Genomic DNA, 26,394 nt, shown 5'->3' with positions numbered 1-26,394 from the left:
ACGGCCATACCGTAAAAAGGAGTCATCGGTGAAAGCATACCAGAAGTGGGTTGTGGGTACGGGGTTGCCGTCGGTTCCTGGTGATCTAAGTGTGAAAGTGTGTGTGACAGGCAGTGATTCAGACCAAAGAAACAGCCGCACGTCTTTTCTTCCAGATGTTTCTCTGGAGCCGAAAATGCCTCTCTGAAGTTGCTCGAGGACGCGACAAGAACCCGTCACTGTGGGAGTCGAACCAACAGTTTCTCAAAGGATTATAGCATCGTCGTCTCTGTCCGCGCCGACAGACACGCGCTTTGCGTTTTTTGGCACTCGTCCGTCGTAACGACTTCCAAGCATTTTCGGTTATCGTAAACGTGCGCACACATCATTCACACAATGGGGGCTCTGTGAGTCATAAAGGAGAGGAGGGGTCAAATGAGGGCTACAGTGTCTGCTATTAAGACTCCCTTTGACACATCTGTACAGAGACACTTTACAATAACAATACCAGCTTGTTAAGCGAGGAAGCCATCAATGAGTAATATCACAGATGTCTACACCTTAGGAAAGATTTTCATGCAACTTTTCTAGTGAGATTTGTGTCACAATACATTAATACTCAAAAAGCTATAAACAATAAATAAATACTGTTATTACTACTACTGTTACATGCACTCGTCTTAATCAATCATTGCATAGACTCACTATATTGACTTTGACAATGTGACCGCCAAATATATGCTAACTGCATTACATTTAAAATGGGCAAAATGGATAATCACAGACTGATTTAATTTCGTTTTACAAAATCACATCAATCAGGCGCTGTCCGTTTTACTTTTTTTTTTTTTTTTTTCCTTCCAGCAATCAAAACCGGATTTGTGTACTATTCTGCTCTCGTCCTGAGCTGGACTTTAACAACCCCTGGAACGCGATGAGAGAACACGCTTTTTACGTCAATCCAATCTAAATTAATTTGCCAGCTGGGTCAGACAGAGTGGAGCAGTGGGAAAGCTGTCCATCTGTTTAAAGCAACAGGAGTTTTATGCGATTTTTCAAACCACAAAGCCAGGTGGTCTTGCGGCGATGGGGAAAGCACACAGTGGGGACGGTGGAAAGAAACCTGGGATTAAAGGGAAAGGGTGCAATTTGGTGGGATAGATTAGATCAGAGGGATAAGGTGGTTGGATGGAGGCTAACAAAAGGAGGTAACAGAGGAAGAGGGAAATGACTAACAAGTGTCTGTTCTTGGGCTGGTTGGCTGTATTCTCAGTGGGCCAGCGTCGGTGGAGGGGACTGGAGTAAAAGGAGAGGTGGGGGGTTGTAAGGTTTGTCATGGAACACCTGCCTCCACTTAACCCCTCTCCCTCTCTTTCTGCTTGAGCTGCCTCTTTCAGCCATCTCCTCTCCTCCAACCCGCCACCCCCCCACTCCTGTCCCGTCATTCATGCACCGAGTATCCTATGAGCTCACGGGCTCAAGGGCCTCTTCTTTTCCCCAAACATGGGACGGCACCACAGCCTGAGCTGGGGCCTCACTAGCCAGTGAGCCAGTGAGCAGAGTCGTTCTTAAAGCTCCAGTAAGCATTATTATGGATCTAATTCAAATGATGTCTTGTAATGTGAAAGAACTGGAGGATCAACAACAAAACTCTGACGATCCAAGAGACTCGGAAAATCAGCTAAAACCGGAGCACATATCACATTTTAATGGGGTCCCCGATGTTTCCATCGATCCACCAATACACCAACACTCAATCTCAGACTTCTTTCCAACTTTACAGCGGTGATGGATCGTTTCTACTTTCCCACACAATGCAACCGACGCGGCGCTCCGTCCAACCGGTGGTTCTACCAATTATAGAGCTGCGTTAGGTCAGGAGTTATTCATTTGACATTAAAGAGGACACGGGGTCCCCCTATTCAGACCCACCGCAGGCGTCAACTCCACCTCTCTCCTCTTTTCACCCCGTTTTTCATGCCTCATAAAAGATCTGCCCCTCCGTCTCCCCACTTACCCCTCCCCTCTCTCTTTCACACTCTTGTTTGCTCCTTTTCTCTCTCCCTCCTTCACTCATTATTTTCCTCCCACTCGTCAGCCAACTACCTCTCATGACCCTTAATCTCTCTCCATCTACTGGTGTTTAGTCAAAATCAGACGATACGAGACAATATTTATGACCAATAACCATCTCTCTCTCGTCTCCCCTAATTCGCTTTCTTGTCTGGAAGCTGCCCCCTTTTTTAGCCTCCGCTGGCCTCTCCTCTTTTCTTTCCATTCATGGATGGTAACTAAAGATAGAGTTGGAGACTCCACCATTAGCCCTCTATCTGTAGAGCTGCTCCATAAGTCTTATCCCCGTGTTCCTGTTGCCATTTCAGCAAGTGGATGTGCTGTGCATGACACACACACACACACACACACACACACACACACACACACACACACACACACACACACACACACACACACACACACACACACACACACACACACACACACACACACACACACACACACACACACACAGTGAGCTGGAGGGGTCACTGGCCGTCAACAGTGTTATACAGTAGCTCTCCCAAAGGTCTTTCACTCAACACAGCGTTCCAATGAGAGACACAAAGAAGCAGTTTGTCTCTTCATTCGCTCTTTCCCCTCCGTTTAAAACACATTATTGCCCGGCTGACGGTCCGGCAGCTTTTTAATGTTCTGTGAAACTCTTTCCTTTACAACAGCAAATTCACAAAGCAAAATAGCCGCCATGGGGGCAAATATTTGTGGGATCTGGTGACCCGTTAATAACTGCTTGACAAAAAAAATGCATGTCAAATGACCTTTTTCAGTGTCAAACAGTGAATCAGGGAGTTAAACAGTGGTCACCTGAAAGCTCATTAAAGACAGAGGACAAACAGGATAATGCTGACAGACATTTTAGACAACAATTGGTGTTTGGTAATTATTTTGTTTAAATGACACAATAGTTGCCTGTGTTTCATGGACTTTTGACTCCTGGCATCTCCCAAGATAGGCTGAGTTCACCTTCCTGCAAATGCTTTCTGATTGCAAGCCAAACTGAGCTAACGAGTTAAGTGAATTCCTGACCATTTACCAACACCGGTGAAACTTAGGTCAAAGCTTTTTAGAGAATATATCCAAGAAGAATTGATGGATGCCAAGCTGCTAAAAATGACATATAACTAGAAATATAATGTAGAGCTTTAGTGGTGTGTCCCGTAACTGCTTTTAATATTTAAGTGGGGCGTTAACAGAAACTTGTCTCAGGATTTCCACTCCAACGCCACACTTTCTACACAGCTGTTGTTTATGGAGACTAGTCAAAAGACGGGTTTGGCTGCAAAGCTCGGTGGTCCAGTGGCACTGATGGGACGAGGCCAAGTCAGATTTTAAAGGAAGTGTACCGATTTGCATGGGCTGCTTTATAGATCCCAGTAGGGATATTTACTTTTCATTTTCCCCACTCTACAGGGATGTCAGCATGCAGAGTGAGTTAATGAAGAGCTCTCCGAGGGCCGGTAGGCCTCCACTGTCTCGTTTAGGGACACTGGAAGGGCGTGGGAGGTTCACCAACGCGGGCTCTTGAACTCGGGCCCTGTGGTTAAACAGGGGCTTTCCTTACTCACTACAGCGCACCACCCTCATGACTTGCGAGCTACGCTACTTGTTGAGGACTCGGTTTTAACTCCTACATGCGGTTGCAATGGCAAAACGCATATAGAGCAGAAGACCTCGGCAGATTTCTGGCCTTTGTGTGAGAAGACAATGACAAAGCAGGTATGAGGGTCAAGCTTTGGGCACATGATGCAACATCTATATTATAGGGCCAAACAACCTATAGTCTCCTCATTCTTTGATGGTCTGCTTAACCCAAATCATAGAAGGAAATGCCTAAATAGTAGTCATTTCACAGAAACATTATTGTGCTCTTGAAAACAAAGAATATTGCCAGAATGATGAAGGCGGACTTTTTGTAACAAGTAAAGTCCAATAAGGTGTGAATAAATCCATTAAGTCCTGTTTGGGTTTCAGAATGAGATTACAGACGTATGTGTTGACTTTCAAAAACTCGATTACAGAGATTTATAAGCATACTGTAAGTAAAACACTGGTGTACATGTTGTAAATCTAATCTATCCCTCCCAGCAACAGTAGCCGCAGTGTGTCAGCTGCAACTCTGCCTTGTTTAGTGCCCGACTGGCGTGAAACCTGGAAATCCCGAAATGAAGGGTTAAGAGCGTTAAGGTGGTAAGCCTACTAAATCTCAGTTGTGAGCCATGCTTTGATAGTGAAATTACTCTGGATAGTGTAGCTTTCTGCCTGCCTGGGCAAGAACGAATGGGGAAGGAAGTGACAAGAGAAAAAGGTGTGGATTGAACACGGGGAACAGAAGAGAGAGTGTGGCTGCCTATGAGAGCTGTCTTTAGGAAGCAGGCAGAGACTGAAGGCTGCCGATCGCTGCTGATGGAGGCTCCCACTGCTTTTTGTCAGTGCTAAATGGTACGGTCTGGGCAGAAAAGACAGGAAACTGATAGGATGTCATGTTGGAATGCTGGCCCTCCATCTTCAGTACATAAACTGTGCAGACAGGCTTAAATAACTAAGATTCTCCTTTTTTCATGCCACTAAACCACCTGACAAACCTATTAGTTAGTGTAAAAAATGCACCCTTAGATCTCTTGCAGGCAACAATTCGGCTTTGTTGACTTTGCATTTCAAGTCTTTCATCCGGTTGATTTTTTACCTCCCTTTTTTCCCTTCGTCTTGTTATTCCTCTCCCATGTTTCTAGTTGTCCTGTATAGTTTATGATTCGCTGATAGAGCCAGCAGGCGAAAGGTCTTGAAGGGTCGCTCCGAGACAAAAGCTGCTTTTCAGCTCTCAGGGCTGATACCTCCCAGCTCTGCTCCCTTCAGATAACCGAAATATGCTGGCTAGGGGGGTTTGAGGTGAGGGCTGGGAGGGGTGGATGTTGCTCCTGGCCTCCTCTTCCCACAGCGTCTGAGGTGAAAATGACTTTACCATGTGAAGAGGTTGTGGTTGCTCCCGCTACGTATGTCGCCCCTGCCAAACTGTCCTTCATGTCTTGTCTTAATCGGAGTGCTGAGGTGAAGCTAGGGCGGCAAGTACAGCATATCTAACTGCAAAGTGTGGTTGCAAGCCAGGTAACATGTGCATGTTTTCATGCTTGTGCACCTTGAGCCAGGTTTTTAAAAAAAAACATTCTTTCTTATAGGGGTTGTAACAGAGATACAGGAGGCTGAAAAATAACAGGAGGCTGCTTAAACAGAGTGTGTGTGTGTGTGTGTGTGTGTGTGAGTGCGTGTGTGTGTGTGTGTGTGTGTGTGTGTGTGTGTGTGTGTGTGTGCATGCATGTAGGTGTGTAGCTACATGTTTTGTGGATAACAATGTAGAAGAGGGCGAGTTTGGGGCAAAAACAAGGGACTTAGACGGCTCTACACCAGGTGAGTTCTCCTAAGGGCAGCTGGGAGTATTTTTCCCCTCATTTAGCAGTTCATGAAAAAACCACAAGCTGCCAGATGTGACAGAGGGCACGCACCCTGCTCACACACTGTAAACACACACACACACACACACACACACCAAAACTCGTACACACACACACACAGGGGGAACTCAATCTAACCCGATGTGAATTGTGTGGCACTGATTTACAGTATTCCAGCACAAGTCAGAGGCAGATTTCTATCAGGGGGAATGTCCGTCTCATTAAAATGAATGTCAGATGAAGTAAACGGAGGGTGAAGACATCAAAGAGGTCTGCAGGCCGCTAAATAAATCTGGGTTTAAACTCACTACAAACCCATTTATGTCAGGAATTTGACGATGAACCCGACCAAGAATCCAAAGATCACTTTTCTCAGAAGTTGGAAGAAAAGTTGAAAATACAGTTTTGTTACATGTTTTAGCATTATGATACAGGATCTGATGAACAGATTATATTGCTTATTGTTATGGGCCAAAAAAGACACAAACTCATGTTGTTGAAATAGCTATTTTAGCTATTTTAGATTTAGCTAAATTAGATTTAAATATGTATTTTAAGTGCCAACGAAGATGTGCAATGCCTTTACAGTTTGAAATGATCACACCGTGTACCTATGGCACAGCACTGACCTACATTCCCCTTTGTTATTCCACACACACACACACACACACACACAGGCACCATGTAAAACCGCTGGCTGCTAATTGCTTTCACATTACAGAGCAGCCGGGTGATCTTGGTGGCTTTCCAAGACCACCAACACTGGGACATGGGGCGTGCACATTTTGCAAATGCATACCACCATTGGCTGCATTACCGTGTAACCGTAGCCCGAGGGCAAACATGAAGACTGCTATCTGCTACGGAACTGGTCGTAAAACACTACTCTGCTATTATCTGGGGCCATCTTAAATATATTACATTATTTTATATTATAAATATTAAATATAATATGTCTTAGTTTTAAGCCAGGAAAGCCCATGTAACTTTACTTAGGTTGAAAAAAAAGATGCATGGTTTTCACATTAAATGTCGTCTTCGCTACACACTTCAGGAAGCACCTTGTGTAAACCACTGAGTGATGTAACTCATTCAGCAGAGGGCTTGTGAGACTTCCGAAACGCATTTAACAAGCATGCCGCACACTCGTTAGCAATGGGCTATTTGTGCCAATTAAACATGGAGGGCAGTGGGCGAGAAAATTGGCCTTCCCCGTTTCTAAAAATATGACATAATGGTAGCATAAGTTCACATTACTTATCCTATAGTTATGCACGTAAAACTTTTAAAATCGGATCTGGTTTTAATCACGAATAACTGTCAATCAAAAATAGATGCAATTTCGGTGACACAATAGTGGTTTTGAGTTCTGTGTAGGTAAAATTTTTATACAAAATTAGTTTTATATCCCCACAATGCTAGAGAAAACATGATGATACATAAACTCTACATCAACACAAATAAACCTGGTTAAGTTTTCCATTTACATGTTTTCCCGCTTACTTAGTTAAAAAATCATTAAAAATGTTTACCACGATAAACTAAAGTAGCCTAAAAATAAATAATTGCACACAAGGATGTCGCGAGGTGTGAACTGTTTGCAGTGGCCATATTTGGTCAAAAGTACATCTATGCTTGGAATTTGTTAATTTTAGGGAGAAGCGCGTCTTTCTTGTGTCCACACGTGCAACAAACACAAAGTCACTCCTGCTCAGGGCCATCGTGAGGAGAGGTTAAGCTCGCCAACTGGCTTGAGTTAAATCACATTTAAATTAAAGAGTAAATAGACTAACAAGGCCGGGTTTCAAAGCGAGGGCAGTGGGAGGACAATGGGTCACTGCCGTGCTCGTGGACACACAGACAATTTAAGATGTCACAATAACAGAGAGCCAGAACAGAACATGCTCCGGGAAACAACTAAAATAACCGGAATACAAACAGTTTTCATAAGAAGCCCTTTGGAGAAAGTTTCCGAGGATGAAAAGAAAGGAGGAGGAGACGCTAGATAAAGACAGAGAGGGAGGGAGAAAAAAAAGCATGAGTAACCATAAAAGAAGGAACGCTCAGACAAACTCTCGCCGCTGCCAAACTCCACCGCAAGTCCCTGCCGTGAGCTGACAGTAGTCCAAAACCGTTGAACAGTACCAGCAGGGGAAACTTTGCAGACCGACTCCACTATTGTTTGAACTCCCACTCAAACAGCCATGAATCCCGGGCGATCCGCCTCGCTCCGAATTATCAGCACCGGCCCATTTCAAAAATCAGAGCTTCAACGGAGCGTGTGGAGGATAATAAGCCGCAATGCCCGTAACGGGAGATTTCTTTTTTTCTCCGTCCGGTTCCACTGCGGCGTACTATAGCGACGGGGCCCCGGCCATGTTGCAAAACATCATTACACAATGCATGCGACGGCATAAACAGTTGTTCGTCTCAATGAAAAGTGCAATAAATATCCTATTTGAGTGCAGTGGAGCCGTGGAGAACTGTGGAAAGATGCTGACGCTGTGCCATCTCTCCTCCACTCCAATCATGTCTGTAATGAAATGACGGGCTTTATGTTTCATTCAAAGATTACTGCGGGACAGCGAGATGCTTGTGTTACAAAGGAATACGGCCTGCACGCATTGCCCGATGTTTCCAAATATACTTCTAAAAAAGTGTTGACATGACATGAGTTTGACCGATATTGGAAGAGAGGGCATATTTTTCAGGTTTCACGTCATGTTTCGGTGTGACGGGTTAAACAGCGTACGCAGCCAGAGGCTCTTAAAACCATGTTCCAGTTGTTACAACGGCTAGTTGGAATAGCGAGAGGCTGAGGGCTGCGAGGTAATGAGCTCTTGCGGGCGAAGCTTAGCATGGCTGAGGCAGCCACGCAGAGGTTAAGCAAACAGGCAGTGGGATCACGCGGGCCTAAGCCTCTTATACAGGCCCCTCTGAGGAGAAGATCATTGACGTCTGATAGGGGGGTGAAGGTCAGGAGTTGTTGAAGATAGAGGAGCCGCTACTCCTCGTGGGAGCCCCCTTTTTTAAGTTTTCTATTTTCTGTTGCTGTAGCGTTTTGATTGAGTTGCTGAGACTTAATTTAAGCCTGCTGTCAGTCAAATGCCTCTATGAAAATAATTTCTCGTCTCAATATCGCTCTTAGGCTTCTTAGCCTTCTCTTCGCTGAGCCGGGTCCATCCCGGATTCACTCAGACTATTCATCTTTTCGTCGCTTTATTAAAAAAAATACAAATCTAGCATTGGACGTCTTTTACTGGATGAACCTCTTCCTTTCACCCCCTCCTTCCCAGGGTACCTCTCTTCTGCACGGAGTCACGGGGCAATGCAGTTTCATTTCCTGTCCTGCTGAAATCAATGCTTTCTGAGAGAAGGAGGGGAGCGGGGAGCAAGAGAGAGAGAGATATGGAGAGACAGGAAAACAAGGGTGAGGTGTGAGAGGACTGTTGGCATGCAGGACACAACCGCACTAGTAAGTAAACTCCAACTTGACTCGCTTCCAAGTCCATGTCAGCTTTGATAAACATCGACTGGGAAATTAAATGAGTGTTCAAAGTGGAAATATGAAAAACAGGGGAGGGAGGGGGCGGCGGCTGCTTTAGCAGGCAAACTCAATTTTCCCCTCAACACTCCCCATCGATTTTTAAAGTTCGCCTCAGAGAGGGAGCGATTCTGTGGAAGGCAAGAGCAGCATTCGGCATCCCACAGGATGAATGGGTGAATTCCTGGGTGGGAGCTTCCCAGTTGACAAGATTCCTTTCCAGCCGCCCCAGGGTTAAATACAGAGTTCCCCCCCGTACATGAGCTCCTCGCCTCGGAGGGAATTAGAGGGAGATGGCGATGAAGAAGATAGCATAAATTCTGTCGCAGTCACACAGAGACAGATCCCTGCCCTATGACTTTTCCATACACCCTTCCATTACCATTCTTGCACATTTCGCCGCATAAACCCCACCGCCGCTCAGACATCAAACGCGGGGCTCCCTCAGTGATTCTACGAGCTTCTGGTTAACGCATCTGACAGTCAGCGGCGCAAAGCGTCTGACTCCTTCCATCCTGCCATGCTTTTTCGCTCGCTTGTTTCCGACCCACAAATCTGGATAGTTAAGACGGCACAGAAGTCAATAACTTTGCCTTTGAAAGAAGTTGCCGTATGGTGAGGCCATCAGGCCAAAATGGATTTAAGAGGCTACCAGCGACTGTGTGGGTATGGGAGAATATTTTTCTCCCCAAGAAGAAAGCTTTGAGAGTTTGCCAGAACGTTGGGTGTCGAGACTCAAACTTGCAGCATTAGGAAACAAAAAAGGGGGCCCATCTTAAACTAGAAACGCAAGAAGGAAATACTAACTTTCGCCTAGAGACGGACCTCATCATCGCAGCTTCTTAAGAGATTTAAGAGACAATCGGCCGGTCCAATGCGACACGGGGGCATTGATTTCCCGGTCGGACAGCTAGCCAGGCCGTGGCTTTCAACATGGGCATTTAAACTCATGGTACTTCAGCATTACAGCCAGCGGGGACCTCTAACTCCAGATTCCTCGGTCAGCGTGGTCAACACAGGATTAGAATGGATAGAAAGGGAATTTCCATTGAAGTCAAATTTCTTATGGCCCTTTGTGCCCTTTTTTTTTTTAGCTATGTCACGGCTGTATTTATGGTTTCTGGTCCCGTGTCAAAGTTCTTTCCCCCCGAACATTAGCGTCACAATTTACAGCCGTGCTGGACATTCAAAGAGACATTGTTTTCAGCAGTCATGCCGGCAAATTATAGCAGAGTTGCTTCTATGCTGATTCAGGAGGATTAAAGGCAGCACTTGTTGGCCTGCGTGAAAGTTGGAGGCATCAGAACTGAGCCACCAGTTCATCGCAGCCCCTCATAGGTCTTTTGTGTGTGAATGAAGTGGCTGGGTCAACACTAGCTGCTGGTTAACAAGGAGCTTACTTAGAGAGCGACGTGGCAAAGCCTTTGGTTAAACAAACACACAAAGGCGACACCCGCACATACAGACAGAAACATTTAAAACACTGTTTACCAAGCCAAATCCAAAAATGCACACCTGAATCTGGTACTTTTTTAAAACAACAACTTTCTCCTGCTTTTGCTCACTTTGAATTCCTGTACAACCGACAACTAGTATAGTTGTTGTTGAACTATATTCATCCATGTTGTAACCATGACGACCTGGAGTGCCACCGAATACAAACATAACTTTGAAATGGGAAGCAAAACGTCAAAGTGATATAGCGGGAAAGAGAAGCAGACATCAGACAAAGATGAGGGCAGAAGGACCATTGGTCTCTTACAATAAATCATGAATAATAGTTAAACAAGACCTCGTAGTGGAAACACATATCACACGTCTGCCAAACACTTTCAATGGAGCAGAAGAAACGTACTGCACAACGTACAGCCCGACAGCACAGCGAGTCAATTCCCCCGATGGGAAAAGGACCGAGAAGGAAAAGTTGTCCTCTGAAGGCAACAATAAATTCAAGATCTGTTGCAACACTGAGAGCAGACTTCCCCCACTTACACTGTACTATTGTCTGGAAGCCTGCACACAGACGGGCGGCTGAATCACTGCAGAATCCAACGGCCCCTTTGATAAGACATAACCTACATGCACTAGGATGGAAAAACAGTTCTGATGAGGTGATAATCTACATGAGAAGTCAGTGCGGTCAGGTTCAAAAAGCATCTCCACATCAAATCTCACCCTAAAAACAAAGAACATTCACAGCCTTGTTGTCGTTACTTCAGCACAACCCTAAATCTATATGGAGGTCAAAGTTCACCTGCAGATTTAAAGTAAAACTGATTTACAGGAACTAATCTTCAAAAGACAGAATTCCTCAATTCAAGGCTACAACAGGATTATAGGTTCTGTTGCTACCGATTGTAATTACAAAGCAATAAAAGAGCAAAAACAGCCCCACACACTTCTCTCTGTATGTTACACAAACATGCAAAAAAATAATAATCCTCAATCAAAACCGCAAATCAGTCCTGAGCCCTGAAAAGCAAATCCAACACTATATACAGGCACATTCAAAGAGGGGTTCAGTTCATTCAAGCTGAAACACAAATCATTAGATGCCCCGTAAAATTCAATTTCCTGCAGTCCAAACATCTCCGGTTTAATAATTCCACCAGCAGAGCGACGTTTGTATTCTAAACACTTTCCACATTACACAGTACTACATGAGAAATGTGCTATTTACATTATTTCTCTGTGTAAAGATATGAATGATGGGGCCGCCAAGAGTCGTTTTTGGAAGTGCAGTGAAATACATGTGATGATGTTGTATTAATAACTGCAGAGTGATACGTTTATATAAATGTCTAAGTGGAGCTGATGGTCCAATGGTTATGCAGCGTAACCACGGCACCACGTGGGCAAAAGGGCAGACTCCGAACCGCAGAGACGTATCAAGGCCGATGTCAGGGGGGAGCCAAATTATGAATAAACATCCGTCTCATAATCAGCACATAACTGTCATGAATGGACTAAAAGTGTTCCCGCAGCAGCTGGCATCACAAAAGACGCAAATCAAAGACGCTAAATATTGACAAACCATTACCCAGAGGTCTGTGTGAGTCGTTAGGAACCGTCTCTTAAGAGAGCGGGAGCTGGTGAGGAGCCACCCCACTCTCGGTTATTGTTGAGTAAACACAGGCGGTGCAGCCAAGAGCAGCATGTCAGTCAGCCAGGCAAGAAGGGCCAAGTGGAGGAGCCGCTCGCCGGCCAAAAGGAACTGTACAGACGGAGAGGGACTGTGTGTGTGTGTGTGTAAGACATCATTCAGCCAAGAAAGTCAGCAAAAAAAGAAGAAAAAAAAACCCAGGAAGAGGGCGCCTCATGCCAGACAGATAAGAAGAGCGCCGAGGAGTTTTGATGTCATGCTGATGGTGGCGGGGTGATGGAGGGGTTGACTATTCTATACTGGAGCAGGGAGAAAGTAGGTCTAGGGTAGGGAGGACTACTTTTCTCCAGATCATGCGAATACACCAACGTGTGCTTTTGAAGAGTGTTTGTGGCATTAAAGTGGTTTATAAAGTGTGGGCAGGAGCACTTTATTATAACGTCCTTTTAATAACTTCAAATTCACTTACAGCTGAAGAGGGGCAGGTCACAGTTAATGGGAATGTTGTGAAAAAGCCGATTTCAGATGGACAGAAATGTGACAATCACACATATTTGGGTGCTAAAGCTGATAAAAGTGGAAAACACGTCCCTTTTGTGGGGAAAATAAGCACAAATATTTTTTGCAGAGAAGCCCATGAAGTTTTTTATGTGATACCTTGCAAGGAGCACGGTGTCGTACAAAGGCCTAATTGTAGGTGGATGGAGATCTGCACATCTGCTTGCGGTGAGGGTTCCCGAGGTCCTTAATGCAACGCAAACAGGGTTTAAACAGATTTACTCTGACACATATAGGGGTATTTAAAGAGCCATGTTTCATCCCGCCCCCTATTAAATGAAATGTAGCATGATCTCCGCGTATTAATCCCGGGCAAAGCTAGCTAGCAGGACGCTAGCGAGGTAGTAATTTGATAAAAGCGCAACGAAGAGCGGCCTCAATGAAATTCGGAGCTCTTTAAGCCGGCGCTATTCCCCACAGTCCTCGACGCTAAACCGTGCCAAGTCCGTATAGGAAATTGATATGCAGTATGTGTGGCTTACTCCATTAGACTCATTAAAGTGTCACTTTGTCATCAGCACGCTCTCGCACTCACAGCTTGCCTTACAACTGCAGCAAAGGACTCATTGTATTGCGCGTGTTAAGTACGGGCGGAGAACATTTTTTTTATGTGGCGGGCGTAATTTATCTTCCAGACAGCAGTCGAAAGGCATCAACATAGAACGTATTGAATCGGAGTTAAAGAAAATCTATTTAATTTGTAGTCTGACATACAGAACGGGGGCAAATATAATTTCAGTCTATTAGTGACTAAAAACTTAATGCTACCTTTCTGCAGCTTATTTCTCCCACTCAGTCCAGACTGGAAGCATTGAAGTGCCACACTGTCCTACTGCAGCACTCCAACCTGAACCAATGTTTTCTGTTCCTTTTGTTAATCCCCCCCCCCGGCAGACTGACCTTCTGTGCAGACAGTAAATTGCAGGAAAAAGGTTTTCACGCTTGGCTACAGTTTGCAATGGCAGAAACTTTATCAAACGCCTCCAACGAGGATCTAAGTGAACTGTGTTTAGCCTCTGATTAAACGCTGCCTCTCAGAGGGGCTCTGCCCGCTCCAGAACAAGCACGCTCCACAGGAGTGAATGTGGAAATAAGAGCATTTTACTGCCAATGTCACGCAAATGCAGGATATTTACACTTCTTACCATTCGCAGAAATACTGTTGGCTGGCTTGGCAGAGAGCAGATATACAAAAAAAAATAATAAACCAAAGAAATCACTCTGGACGACATTTTATCAGGACATTCCAGTCATAGAAAACAACTATCTACTTATTTGAATGCTCTTAATATCAGTTAAAGCAAATGGCCCCTCTGGCTGTCCATCAGTTAAACAATTAGCACACAATATTCTCCAAACAGTTTGCCCTATGGCAACGCTGGGGCACACGGAGCCTTGGCACACACATGTGCTTAATAACGAGTGGGAAGTAGGTAATTGCCATCGCACGACGCAGTTTACACGCCGCTGTATTAAATCAGTGACATAAAACAGAGTCCGAGCATATGATTTATGGCCGTGTCCTGATTAAATGAATGTCTGCGAACCCCCCCTACACACACCCATTTCACATGCTCAAAATGGAATTGAACTGACTGTTTAAAAGAAAAAAGAAAAATCAACCCCCTCCTCCCAGAAAAAGACCTATACATCTGTTTCACACATAAGGTTCCTGCCACATTCTTCTGTGTCTGCCAAAAGCTTTTAGGGATGCACACCACTTGATGCCTGAGTTAATGTGGTGTGCACCGTGCGTAGTGGGAGTTGGAGTTTTTTTAAACACAGCGGAATCATCTATCTGAAAGAGATGTACAGCTCTGACCACGGTGGAGCGCCCCAAAAAACATCTGGATAAAATCTTGATCAAGTGAAATAGTCACACATAAAGAGGGAGAAGTTATAGCAATGGAGCGATGATGAAAAAAAAGCACAGAGCAAACCGTAAATCACTTGAGAGGGTGGCTAATTTGCATTCATTTTTACGAGGATGCGAGAAAGTCCTACCGTAAACCTCGGAATCTCCTTTCCCTCCTTGTAAACTAAGAAAACGCCAGAAGAAATAGAACAGTACTGATAGACACCTCAGTAGCAGAGAGAGCAGGACAAGCTCCTACACACTAAAGTCTGTAGGGTTTTTTTTTTTTCCAGGAGTGAAGTGCCTTTAGTGTCAACAGTGTGTCCTGTTGAAAACTGCAGTGAGGCAGTTCCACCCAACATGATTTATAGCCTCCCTGAGTGTTATTAAAAGGCTAAATGTGACTCTAAACAGATTTCACATAGTCGTTGCCCCGCACAGGACCTTTTATGTTTAGAGGTGAACGTCCCATGTTCCGAAACATTTACACAGTTTATATAGTTGGAAAACATCGCTGTCAATTTATTTTTATGAACATGTCACAGATTATTACTTCGGAGCCAAAGGGCAGGGGCTGAAAGATGTAATGGCAGTGACTGTTTAACAAAAAAAAAAAAAGGATGCTGCACCTATCTTAAATAAAAAGGTGCATTTACTGGCACCGCGGTAAAGTGGATTTTCTCCGCTCGCAGCAGAAATCTGATTTCCATGCTGCAAAAAACCTGGTTTCAATTTCAGGTTTAGTGATTAGGAATAAATCCAGTTGGCACAGATAAATTCCTGTTGGGGAAAATACTCGGTGATGTCAACCTTCATGTGGGTTTTGCAGTTTTTCCAATTGTGCGCAAATGCATGGAAAAGACCTTTGGAGGAGGACGGTCGTGATTTGCAAGGGAAGCAATGCCCATAAATATAAATAAATAACATAAAATATCATGATCTGTTCTCCATGAGTCCACCCTTGTTTAGATTAGCACCTGGAAGGCTGATAGTGATGACGAGGCGTTTTTTGGAAAAGGAAAAGGGAAGAATCCCAGGGTTCAATAAAGCACAGAAAACTCAGATTTTACTACAAACCCATTATCCAATTTCCTTTGCCTTGACCCGATCCCTTACATAATCGGAATTTGTGTGTGTGTAAATTGAGAAAGAGTGTTGCGCTTTTACAAAAATCTACACATGAAGGTCCTGAAAATACATGCATGCATTTATACTGCCGATTTATACATCCTTTGTCAAGTATGCCATGTAAACACATTCCATTGCTGTGGCGAGAGGAAGCGCTGATTGTTCCTGGAAATGCTGACATTTGAACCCCAGAGACAGACCAGTGACCCCTGACCTCGGACTGGAAGCTGGCAGACTGACCAGAAAAACCAGACAACAGCAAATAAAGAAAGAGCTAAAATACAGCCGTATTACATCTACTGGCAACCGATCACATTGTATCGCATTCTTGAGTAGAGTTGAGCCACACTGCTGCTCCTCTCTGAACATTCCCGTCCCAGCAGGCCGGAGGAGAGGACTCCCAGTGTTCCCATCTCCTAACATGCCCCGGAGCCGCTTCATTGTCTCTGAATAGCAAGTTGAGCTTGTGGATGCAATGGAACAAAAGAGCATCTTAACGGGTTGTTGAAGCTACGATTGTTGCTGGATGTACAGAAAAATGAAAAGTATCATGTCTGAGTGACAGCGGTTGAAGCTTTGCAGTAGTTTTCTGGTTTCCAGCAGCGGGAGGGCAAAGGTCAATCGGGTTTTGCTTCCTGAAAAACCGCAAATCGCGAGCAAAAACGTCATTTTCAGAGTAGATTTTGCTTCTAAAATGTGGGAGTCATTTCCACTTTTCCATTTCCACATGTAAAGTAGGGGCTTGGCTCTCCTCCACTCTATATTCGATCATGAAACTCCATTTGAAGAAGTTATGGCCGACTCATCCAGTTAAGTAACATGGATTAACATTCCTGCCTGCCTCAGAGAGGCAGGAAGACATAGAGGAGAAGGGATGGCGAGAGAACGGCCGTAGGAGTCATAAAGCTCGACTCGACGACGCGGCGCGTTATGTGCACCTCCATTGTACATAACAGCCAGAGGCATTTAAGGAGGATAGAGGCAATCCAAACAAACGTCAAAAAATATCCCCAGACAATTCATCACAAACCCATCTAGGAGGATTGTTTTATACTTACTATACACGATACACTATTACACTTACAAGCAGCATCATAAACAATTCAAACTGCATTGAAACTGAATTCAATCAAACTTATATTAGTCAACCAAAAGCCAACTATCAGGCTATCCTTTCTCTAGGATGTTGGAAACAGTGGACAGACAAATACAATTATTTATTTTAAGAGGTTTTAAAAGGCGATAAATACACATTGCAGTATTGTTTACACAGGCCTGTGTTTCCAACACTTGCCCCATGCATCCTCAGGCCTGAAACAGCCACTGCTGTCTCCCCGTCAGTCAAAACCTAAATGCTTAATAATGGTTTTTCTATAAATGTTTGGCACCTCTTATCTTTAAATGTACCTAATCATTGAGGGGCGGTTGGGGGGCCACAATAGCTATCCAGCTGACTCGTTAAGAGGCCCCTATTGTCCTCCAATGGAGTCAAGTCTTCCCCCGTGCAGAGGCTCCACAGTGACAATAGGGCGATAATCTAAAAACCAAGCAGCATTTACATGACAGGGGAGGCTGAATGGTGGCAAACAGCTCGGCTTTTATACAACAGCCTCAGCACATTTATGAGATGATTTCAGCAGCGAAAACCACACGCACAAAGAAAGAGTGCTCTTAAAATATACTACCCTATGAACATAATGGTGGATGACTTAAAGTGCGACAAACTCACTATAAACCCAAAACAGGCGCACTAAGTTAGTGGAGAGTTTCTTGTTTTTGTGTGTTGTTGTTTTCAAGGTTGACATGTTACATCGTTGGATTCACGCGTGTTGGGATGAACCGCAGATTAAGTGAAGCCAGCAGAGGAGCTGGGGGGGGAAAGACGGGAATGATTACCAGGCGAGAGGAAAGAGGGGGAGAAAGTGTTGGGACTCACCAGACGCGCTCAGACCCAGGACGCTGTGGAGGAGCAGGGCGGCCCAGAGAGCGCTGCAGGCTGGACATCTCCGGAGACGCTGGCTCGCCGCTGCCCGATTCGGATACATTCCTCCGGCTCTGTGTAAAAACCTTCGCCCGCTGTTCACATCCACTTCACTCAACATTCAATATCGAGCCCCCTCCACGGCGCCTTTTTTGGGGAAAGGTGTGCACTGTTTTTTTTTTTAAAAAGCGCACCAAAAAGCTTCTCGGTAAAAAACAACAACAACAAGGCGTCAGTGTGGATGCACGTTGTCCTCGTCTCTCCTGGTTTCTGTCTCTTTCCTCCTCGCTGGAGCCCGGCACACTTTCTCCCTCTCTGCCTGCTCTCTCGTACTGAGCGCGAGCCTCTCTCCAAACTTCACCGGAGACTGTTGCTCTGCGGAGCCACATGGCTCTGATTAGCCACGCGTCGCCCCCCTGCGGTCGCTGCGGGAACTGTCACAGGGCAGTGACATCAAAGTGGACAGGACCCATGTTTTTTTTTTTTTTAATAGAAAGTTCCAGAAGAGCTACTAAATAGATGACAAACTAGTGTAGTTTCAGGGCAAGAAGGAACTTTGAATCTTCAGTCCTGAGAATTTATTTTGGGGAAATCTACACTTCAAACTAGGCAACTTTATTTGCACATGGTTGTGTGATACAATTAAAAGCCTCATACCAGCAACTAAATGAACATGATGCTGATATTGTTTCGACAACTGTTGTTTCGAAGGTAAAAAATAAAAAAATAAAAAAATGTTTGATGTGCAAGAATTCACAAATTATGATTATCAAAGGACTCTTAAAATACTTAAAATACCACCTAAAATAAAACCTGATAAATGAACTGCAAATGTAGGGAAATGGCACGATACATAAGTACCACAAGTATTAAAAAAATAAACAAACACACTAAGATGAGATGTTATGCAGCTGGGATGCTGAAATGAATGAAGTAACCCAAAGGAAGCTTCTCGGTGCCCTGCAGGCTGAGCGGCACTGAGCAGCCACTTGTACACTTGATTTTATGAGATTCCACATTTAAAAGGAGGAAAATATCCCTCCTGTAAAGCAATCAGGAAATGCGAATAGTGAATTCATGCACGTACTCCATCACGTTCATGCCATTTCTGAGAATATTCCTACACAGGCATAGCTTTCTCTGCAATAGCTCATTTAATGCCATGAAACTACACCTTTTTGAAAATCATAACTGTATATTTTGTCACTTAGTGTCTAGTTTGCTGAATAGTATTGAAACCATTGTGCTACTGTAATGCTACCTGTGACGGATCGACCCAAGCGTATAAAAACAGGCCTGTCTTCAACTACACGCATTCTCATTTACCTCAAATACAGGCCAAAGGGAATAAACAACTTTGATACATCCCTCCGGATTATCTGATAATGATCCACCTGGAGCTGATTAAACAGTCACACGTGGTGACTTTTAGCAAGTGGACCTTTTTCCTTTTTAAATATAATAACGAGATGAATTACCCGCCATATTAAAACCATATTCAAATGTTTAACTTGGTGAACTTCCTTTTGTTTCCATCCATGCGTCACATGCTCAAAGACGGATGGACGCATGAACGGGAAGAATGAGCTTTCTTGTGCTCTGAACATTACCGTCTGCGGATACGCTACATACACACACACACCTTTGTACAATTATTAATTCCAGAGCCTTACAGTATTATTAACCCACCTCACCTTCTGCTCTATAACTCCACACCTTGTTTCATTTTACCCCACTCACTTCTGGATTTTGACACATACTTTGTCTCCGCGTGTGCGTCTGCACACACGGACCACTTTGACAGACTAATACCGGGGCAGGAAAAGAATGGTAGCAATTTAGCATCTCCGGTTCTCCCATATTGTGACCTAGCCCTGCTCATTAGAGGGAAATATCATCCTCTCTGAAGTATGTTTTGATTTAGCTGTTACAGAGAACAGGAATAGCACGTATGAATAATGCTTGAGACGGGATTCTTTTGGATTGGAGATCTGAGAGAGGGGTGTCAGGGCTTCACCTCTGCTATCCCTGCTCCTTGTCAGGCCCAGCGGTCCAGGACGTGGTCCGAGGCTGCCTCCTAATAAAAACCCTCCTTCCCCCTCCTGCCTGCTCGTCGTGGACAAGCTTCCTGCAGACGATGTGATAGGATAAGGGTGTGTCCGACCGTACATTTTCTATGTCAATATATGCTCCTGGATTGGTTCAGTAACTCCTGCATTACTGACTACCGCACCCCCACGCCTCTTTGCAGCGTCCCCCGGTCCACAGACACTTGAGTGGTTGAGGAACTGAAGAATATGGTGATTAGAGTTGAGGGATACAAAGCAGCAGTTTGTGATAGCTGCCAAAAAGTTCTGATCAAAACCAGCACTGCGGTCGAATTCAAGCAATTTGACATGTAAATAGAGACTGCAGTTCATTTGCTAATGATGATTGAGGGTTCTGTCTGACGTTAAGGGGTTGGACAACAATTATTTTATGCGATTTTTAAGGGGAAAAAAGGCGGACTATTAAAGAATATGTTTCCTGTTGATTTAACTGAATTGAGAGTGAAACGGACCTAATAATGAAATATGTCGACTCTAACTTCTTAAAACGGCAGTCTGCAACTTCAAGGGCTTCAAGTGGTTTGAGTGCATATTGCTACGGTCTCCGAGCTTCTCGTGGACCGCAGAGAGACAGAGGCACACCCGAAAGCGTGTGAGATTGCATGCATACCTCCAAATGTTATGTGTATGATTTCACATGACATTTCAATTCACACAACAAAGGGGCTTTTTTTGTGCTCCGGTGACATCACGTGGAGAGCGACATTCAAACAAAGTAACTCTAATTAACTGTCAAGCCGTATGAAATTGGGCAAGACTGATTGGAGAGGTGTGTGTGTGTGTGTGTGTGTGTGTGTGTGCGTGTGTGTGTGTGTGTGTGTGTGTGATGTACATCACATGACAGCTGTGTTTCTTAGTGGCGGCTCCCTGCTAAATTTGCAGTTTAAGCAGCCAAATTAATTTAACCAAAGCTGTGTTTGGTGGTTTTCTCTGTAATAAGGACCATCAGAGGAGTGGAAGGGTTTTTTTTTTGGGGGGGGGGACCTTACCACCGGGCTGATCAAGTAGCGAGATTATTTCTGACATTGGCCTATTTTTCCTCCTTGATGTCTATCGACTTCATTTGGCCTAAAGTAGGATATGATTATTAAAATTGCAACCATGCATGGTGAAAGTCATCTAACTTTCATGGTGGAGTGGATTAGGGCTCCGAAGGTCTCTTTGAAGACCAGATCCCCGAGGCTTTCTCCAGTGGCCACAGCACATGGACAGGGAGGCCCTTTGTTGCAAAAGTTGGCAATGATGTCTGAGTCAATAAAAGAGATTGAGAGGATGAGGGTGATGATGGGCTTTCTGCCACATCTACTCAGTATTTTCTTCTTCTTTTTTTTTAATGTTTCTCCAAAACTTTCTCCCCGTCTCCTTTCCTTCACATCCTCGGATGACTTTAATCATTCGGATTTCAGTCTGATTTTCCTTGCTGTCGTCTTTAAAAATGTGCTAGCATTTTGCACATTCTTCATTCAGCGGATAACTCAAGACAGCTTCCTTCCCGGTGTAGACATCATTAAATGGCTGACAGACAATATTGGCCTAACTGCATCCTTTGCATCCCCCTGTTTGACCCCACCTCTGTCAAAATCAGAGCTTGAGCCTGAGCTACGTATTGCATTTTTATAGACTTATACCTTTGAAATGCCTGTTGCTCTATTCCCACAAGGTCTCTATTGGAGCGCTAATATACAACAAATGCGGCATGGAGGGAACTTTTCCAGGCCAATGCTGTCGTCACCCTGCGTTGAAAGAAGGGGAAATCTTCACTGTGAGGGGGCAACATGTTACAGATGCAGTTTTAAAGAACAAACATGGTACAAGATTTATTTCAAAAACTTGAAACAAAACTTTTCAAGAAAATAGCTCAATGTTGATGCCAAGGCAACTTTATATTCATCCGGCCTTCTCTACAGGGGCCTCCAAATATGTAAAGTTTTAGGCATCATAAGAGTAATTGCTTGCAGTTGAAGACATCCAGCAAACAATACTCTGGGTTTGATTGTGTGCTCCATTCTCCTTATTTTGTTTGTATTTTTAGCACAGCACATACTGAATGAGGATAGATAGACGAGGTGATGAGAGAACAGCCTTTTGTTGTTTAAGATGAATTCAGGCCAAAAGAGGACCAAAATACATTTTTGCATTATTGCCTGTCTGCATGCAATAAAATAGATCATAACATGTTATTTAGGATACAATATAAATACTAAATACCCAGTTTCTCAAATCCTGGATCCAATTGGTCCCTCCATCTAACACAAAGAGAACAATGTGCCATATAGTGTGGTGTTTCCTGACATATTTGTCATGTTTGAAATTCAGAAGAGAGTGAGCCAGCCTCTACTCCACACTGCTCAGTTCCACGGCTTGGTCCAAAATGTTCACGTCTCATCCCGTCGCTGAGCACCTTTTATGGCCTCACATACCGTCCCGTACGCTCCAGACCCCGGACATTGAATGTTAAGATGGCGATGACTCATGTGGAGCCTCGACATGTTTTGATTGGCCGAGACTTTGTTAACCTCACACACCCGGTCAAAGCGCGTTTACATCAAGCAGACGAACTATAGAAGATATTTTCTTGGAACTAGTTTAAGTTTTCCATTCTCTAGCTTTGGCCCCATGTCATTAAAGTCCAAACCGATTGTGTAATTTTCAATTGAGGTGCTTTTGTTGGTGTAGTAGTAAATATGATGTCTGATTTTTGTGTTACATGCAAAGTAGAGGAACATTTTGGTCAGCATATTTAATGTAGTTTACATGATGATGACGATTCTTGAATTTTTGCGTTGGTTGAGGTCGCTTTGGATAAACGCATCAGCAATAAATGTAATGTGCAGTACTAGAGACCATTCATTAAGATCAGTTTTCCATTAAACAGTATTTGAAAATCCAGTAATTAGCCTTACATTACAGTCAGCAATAGCAACCTGCACTGAATGTGTGTTTGTTGTCATTTAAAGCCTTACATGCATTCTTAATTGGTGTTGAATTCTGACAAAACCAGACTGATGCTGTTCTCAACAGCAAGTAAACTACCTTCAAATCTTCCTAATATGTTTACTTTTCAAGGAAAAGTAATTGAATGAGTGCCAAGTTATAAATACTTAGGTTTTCAATCGATCCAAAGCTATCATTTAAATCGCACGTTGAAAATCTCGTCTCCAAGCTAAAGGTGAAGTTAGGATTCTATTTCAGAAATAAGTCCCGCTTTTCCTTTAGAGCGAAAAAATATCTTGTGTTGTCAACTTCCATGCCTCTACTTGATTATGGAGACGTGTTGTACATGGGGGCGGACACACTGGTGGAGCTTTATCGAGAAGACGGCCCTTGGACTGGTTCCTTCTTACCTGTGTACCTTACCTTTCTCCACAAGTCAAAGCGTTCACAAGATGTTCTGAACTTTACTGTCCCAAACTGATTTAGAACTTGGATTTTGGATTTAAAAATGCCAGACTTGATCCCCAAAAATGACTTGGATAAAATCTTGAAGGACCTTGAATTTAAATCAAATTGGACAATGAATGTGTATTTGATCTCATGTCTTGCTGTTTGTATGTCTTTGTATACTAGTTCTGACTTGCTGTTGCCTTCTTGGCCAGGTCACCCTTGTGAAAGAGATCCTCGATCTCAATGGGCTTTTTTACCTGGTTAAATAAAGATTGAATAAATAATTATGTAAGCAAATGCAAGCCACTGATACATCCTGGAATGTTATTTACAGAGATGGGCTATTGCAGTTAAAGCAACCTCAAATTATAGTTATGTTAGTAACATAATGTGAACATTAAAAAATATATAATAATACGGATGTATTTTTTGGGGGAACTGTCCCTTTAAATGTTTTTTTTTTTTAAGGAACCACACCTGTTGAATGTCCTTAGAACAACTATGTTGGATAACTAAGATGTATCAGTAGAGGGTGCAGGAAGACATTTCAAGTCATTGCAAGAAGCAGGTGTAAAAAGAGTGAATGACCTCTGACCTCTAATGGAGCTTTAAAGCTCAAAACAATAGGCACAATATGTTTACAAGAAAATGAATACCCTGCATTTCACAGATGATTCTCACTTTTCAGAAATATTTTTTTCTGGACCAACAAATGCATGAACCGTATCAAACATTTATTCTGAGCTACAAAATGTAAATGTGCACCTGGAACATCTAGGTGTGGGCTACACTGCAGTAGATAAAGAAATTCTCTTATTGCCTTCTAGAATATCATATGCAGTCGATTTAGGAAGATGCAATATAATATTTGAATGTTGACAGATCCCCATATATGAATAGTTAGGTCCAACAGGAGCTTCTTCAAAGTGTCCCAAAAGCAAACATAATTACGGGAGTGCCCAAACAAAAATAATTAATTATTCTGTAGAGCAATATGTAAAGAAGTATGATGATAGGGCAACTCTTATGCTTATGCATAATGGGTTCTTAAAAGGTACACAAGGAAACAGCTCAATTTATTTTGATGATGGCTGACAAAGTGGGGATTCAACTGTAGAAATGATTGATATCCAATTCTACAACACTCTGTATTGGTTGTAGATGTTCAACGCTAATACCGTGCATGGGAGGCTACAGGCGAAGTGAATTTGTGTTTAATCAGATCACCACGCCTCAAACTTGGAGCCCAGGAACATTGTACACATCGGTGTACCACACCCGACTTTAATACTGTATCACTTGATACAGAAAATTGTACATAAGCGAATAAAAGACTTACAAAAAAACCCCTCCAAGAACCAGAGGTTCAGAGCGGCAGCCTATGCTTCTCTGAGTCCACATTCGAGGACTTTGAGAATGATGTCTTTGTCCGCCGCCTTGCCCTCTCGCAGGAGAGAGCATCGAAGGCGACGCTCTAAAAACACAAGGCCCCATGCCAGCTCCGGAGAAAGCCATTTGGACATCTAATAGCTGTGGACCAGGCCAGCTTAATGTAAGCCTTATTGTGATTACCAGATGTAATGACAGCCAATCCAAATACAGCCTGTGAGCCATTACGGGCCGTACAAGAGGAACACATTATGTATTGCACTATGTCAGCCTGACAGGGTCTGAACAATGCAGCACGAAGAAGTTTCCACCCTGTTTATGTGACTCCGAGGGGACTAGAAAGGAACTGCGGCAGTTATACATCCCGAATGCCACAGATTACGCCTTTGAAGGCTGGCAATAAGCCTTTAAAAGCCCTATCCTCCATCTCAATGTAAACACAGCTACAAGATTGGAAACATTTATTCCGATTTAGCTCTTCGTGGTCAACGGCGCTATTTGAAATATGCGTCTGAAAGCTTACGTCAGTAAAAATTACAGGAAAAGGTGAAATAGCAGTTAGCTAACTTCGTCATACATCAGACCTTTCAAATATCTACGGGAAAATGCAACTTGAATGGCCAATTAGTTCCAGCAGAAAGAGCGAGGGGGATGGTGGTGCAAACAGGTAGGGCGGTTTGGGTTGGTCAGGATGAATGACACAGACATGCATGACAGAAATTGGCAGAAAATGCGCCATTTGTGATTGAGGCCAATTTTGCCTTTCATGTTTCAGATGGAAACGCCAAGCGTTCCCCGTGGTGTGCGTGGGTGCACCTGATTTTCCTCCCTCACTATTAACTAAATTGTAGGCAATTTACATCCAGATATGGGAGTTGTGTGAGGGGAAAGAGTTGACACCAATCTAACACGCGTAGAGTCGTTATTCACTAATTTCCCTTGTGAAAAAGCATTAGAAAAAGAAACAAAACTCTGCTCCGGCTCTTGACTGTTTGTTTTTAGATATAGCCCGTGGGATCCCCCGACCTCCTGACACTTTAAAACTCTAATCATTAATCAGGATGACAGTGACTATCTCATTACATGAGACTCGCAAGGCAGAAGGCATCAGTTAATGCTTCTCTGCTTGCCTCAGGAATGTCTTTGGAGACACATTGGCTTTTTCAAAGCACTTATTCTGCTGAAGGCTTGTCCGACAACTTGGCTCATCCGCTGCAGGACGGGATCTTTAGGTTTATCTAGTCATTTCCAAGCCGAAAAGAAGCATCATTAATACCACTCCACACGCTCTTGTATCCATCTCTCTTGTGAAAGCTCACTTTTCTGACCCCAGGTCTGCTAAGGCAATTCCAGGCAATAACAGCACCAGCTGCTTTCTTCAAGGAAAGGTACAGTATTTATAAATATTTTTGTGTGCCTAAGACATCCAATATGAAGTATGTGCATTAACATTGTGCAGCCACAACTTAAAAAAGACAAAAAAATAAGACACACAGTACTTATTTTATGTGAGGGTATTTTTTCTATTTATTAATGGTGGATATGTTATTTCTCAAGGCTTGAGCCATGGTTCAGGTTGAGGGAAGGGAAGGAAGGCACACGGTCAGTAAGGGAAATGTGGGGTGAGGTCGCCCCAGATTGCTGATTCATGGTCAGTTTCTCTATTTACTGATATGGTTCAAGAACAGATCAGGACAATAACGTGGTTAAACATGGTTCCAGAAATTACATGAGGCACACTAAGTTTTTCCACTTACAAGATATAAATGTGTGACAATATCTATAAGCCTGGCAGATAAATTATCAGACCCACTTTATTGTAAGAATACAGCACATTAACACT

General features: G+C 43.6%; 1 protein-coding gene across 2 annotated transcripts in view; it reads right to left on the bottom strand.

Annotated features, from left to right (window-relative positions):
• The window catches only part of ror1 (receptor tyrosine kinase-like orphan receptor 1), a 108,078-nt gene extending 90,103 nt beyond the window's left edge, over positions 1 to 17,975 (bottom strand). For both annotated transcript variants that reach the window (XM_084011445.1, XM_084011446.1), the window contains exon 1: positions 17,626 to 17,975. In XM_084011445.1, the coding sequence (XP_083867571.1) occupies positions 17,626 to 17,791 (166 nt within the window). In that variant the 5' untranslated portion in view covers positions 17,792 to 17,975. The remainder of the gene's footprint in view (positions 1 to 17,625) is intronic.
• Between the last annotated feature and the right edge of the window lie 8,419 nt (positions 17,976 to 26,394).

This window comes from Eutrigla gurnardus (genome assembly GCF_963514095.1).
Source record: "Eutrigla gurnardus genome assembly, chromosome: 6".
Lineage (NCBI taxonomy): Eukaryota > Metazoa > Chordata > Actinopteri > Perciformes > Triglidae > Eutrigla > Eutrigla gurnardus.
The sequence above is the reverse complement of the archived record's forward strand: the minus strand, read 5'-3'. Positions and strand labels throughout refer to the sequence as shown.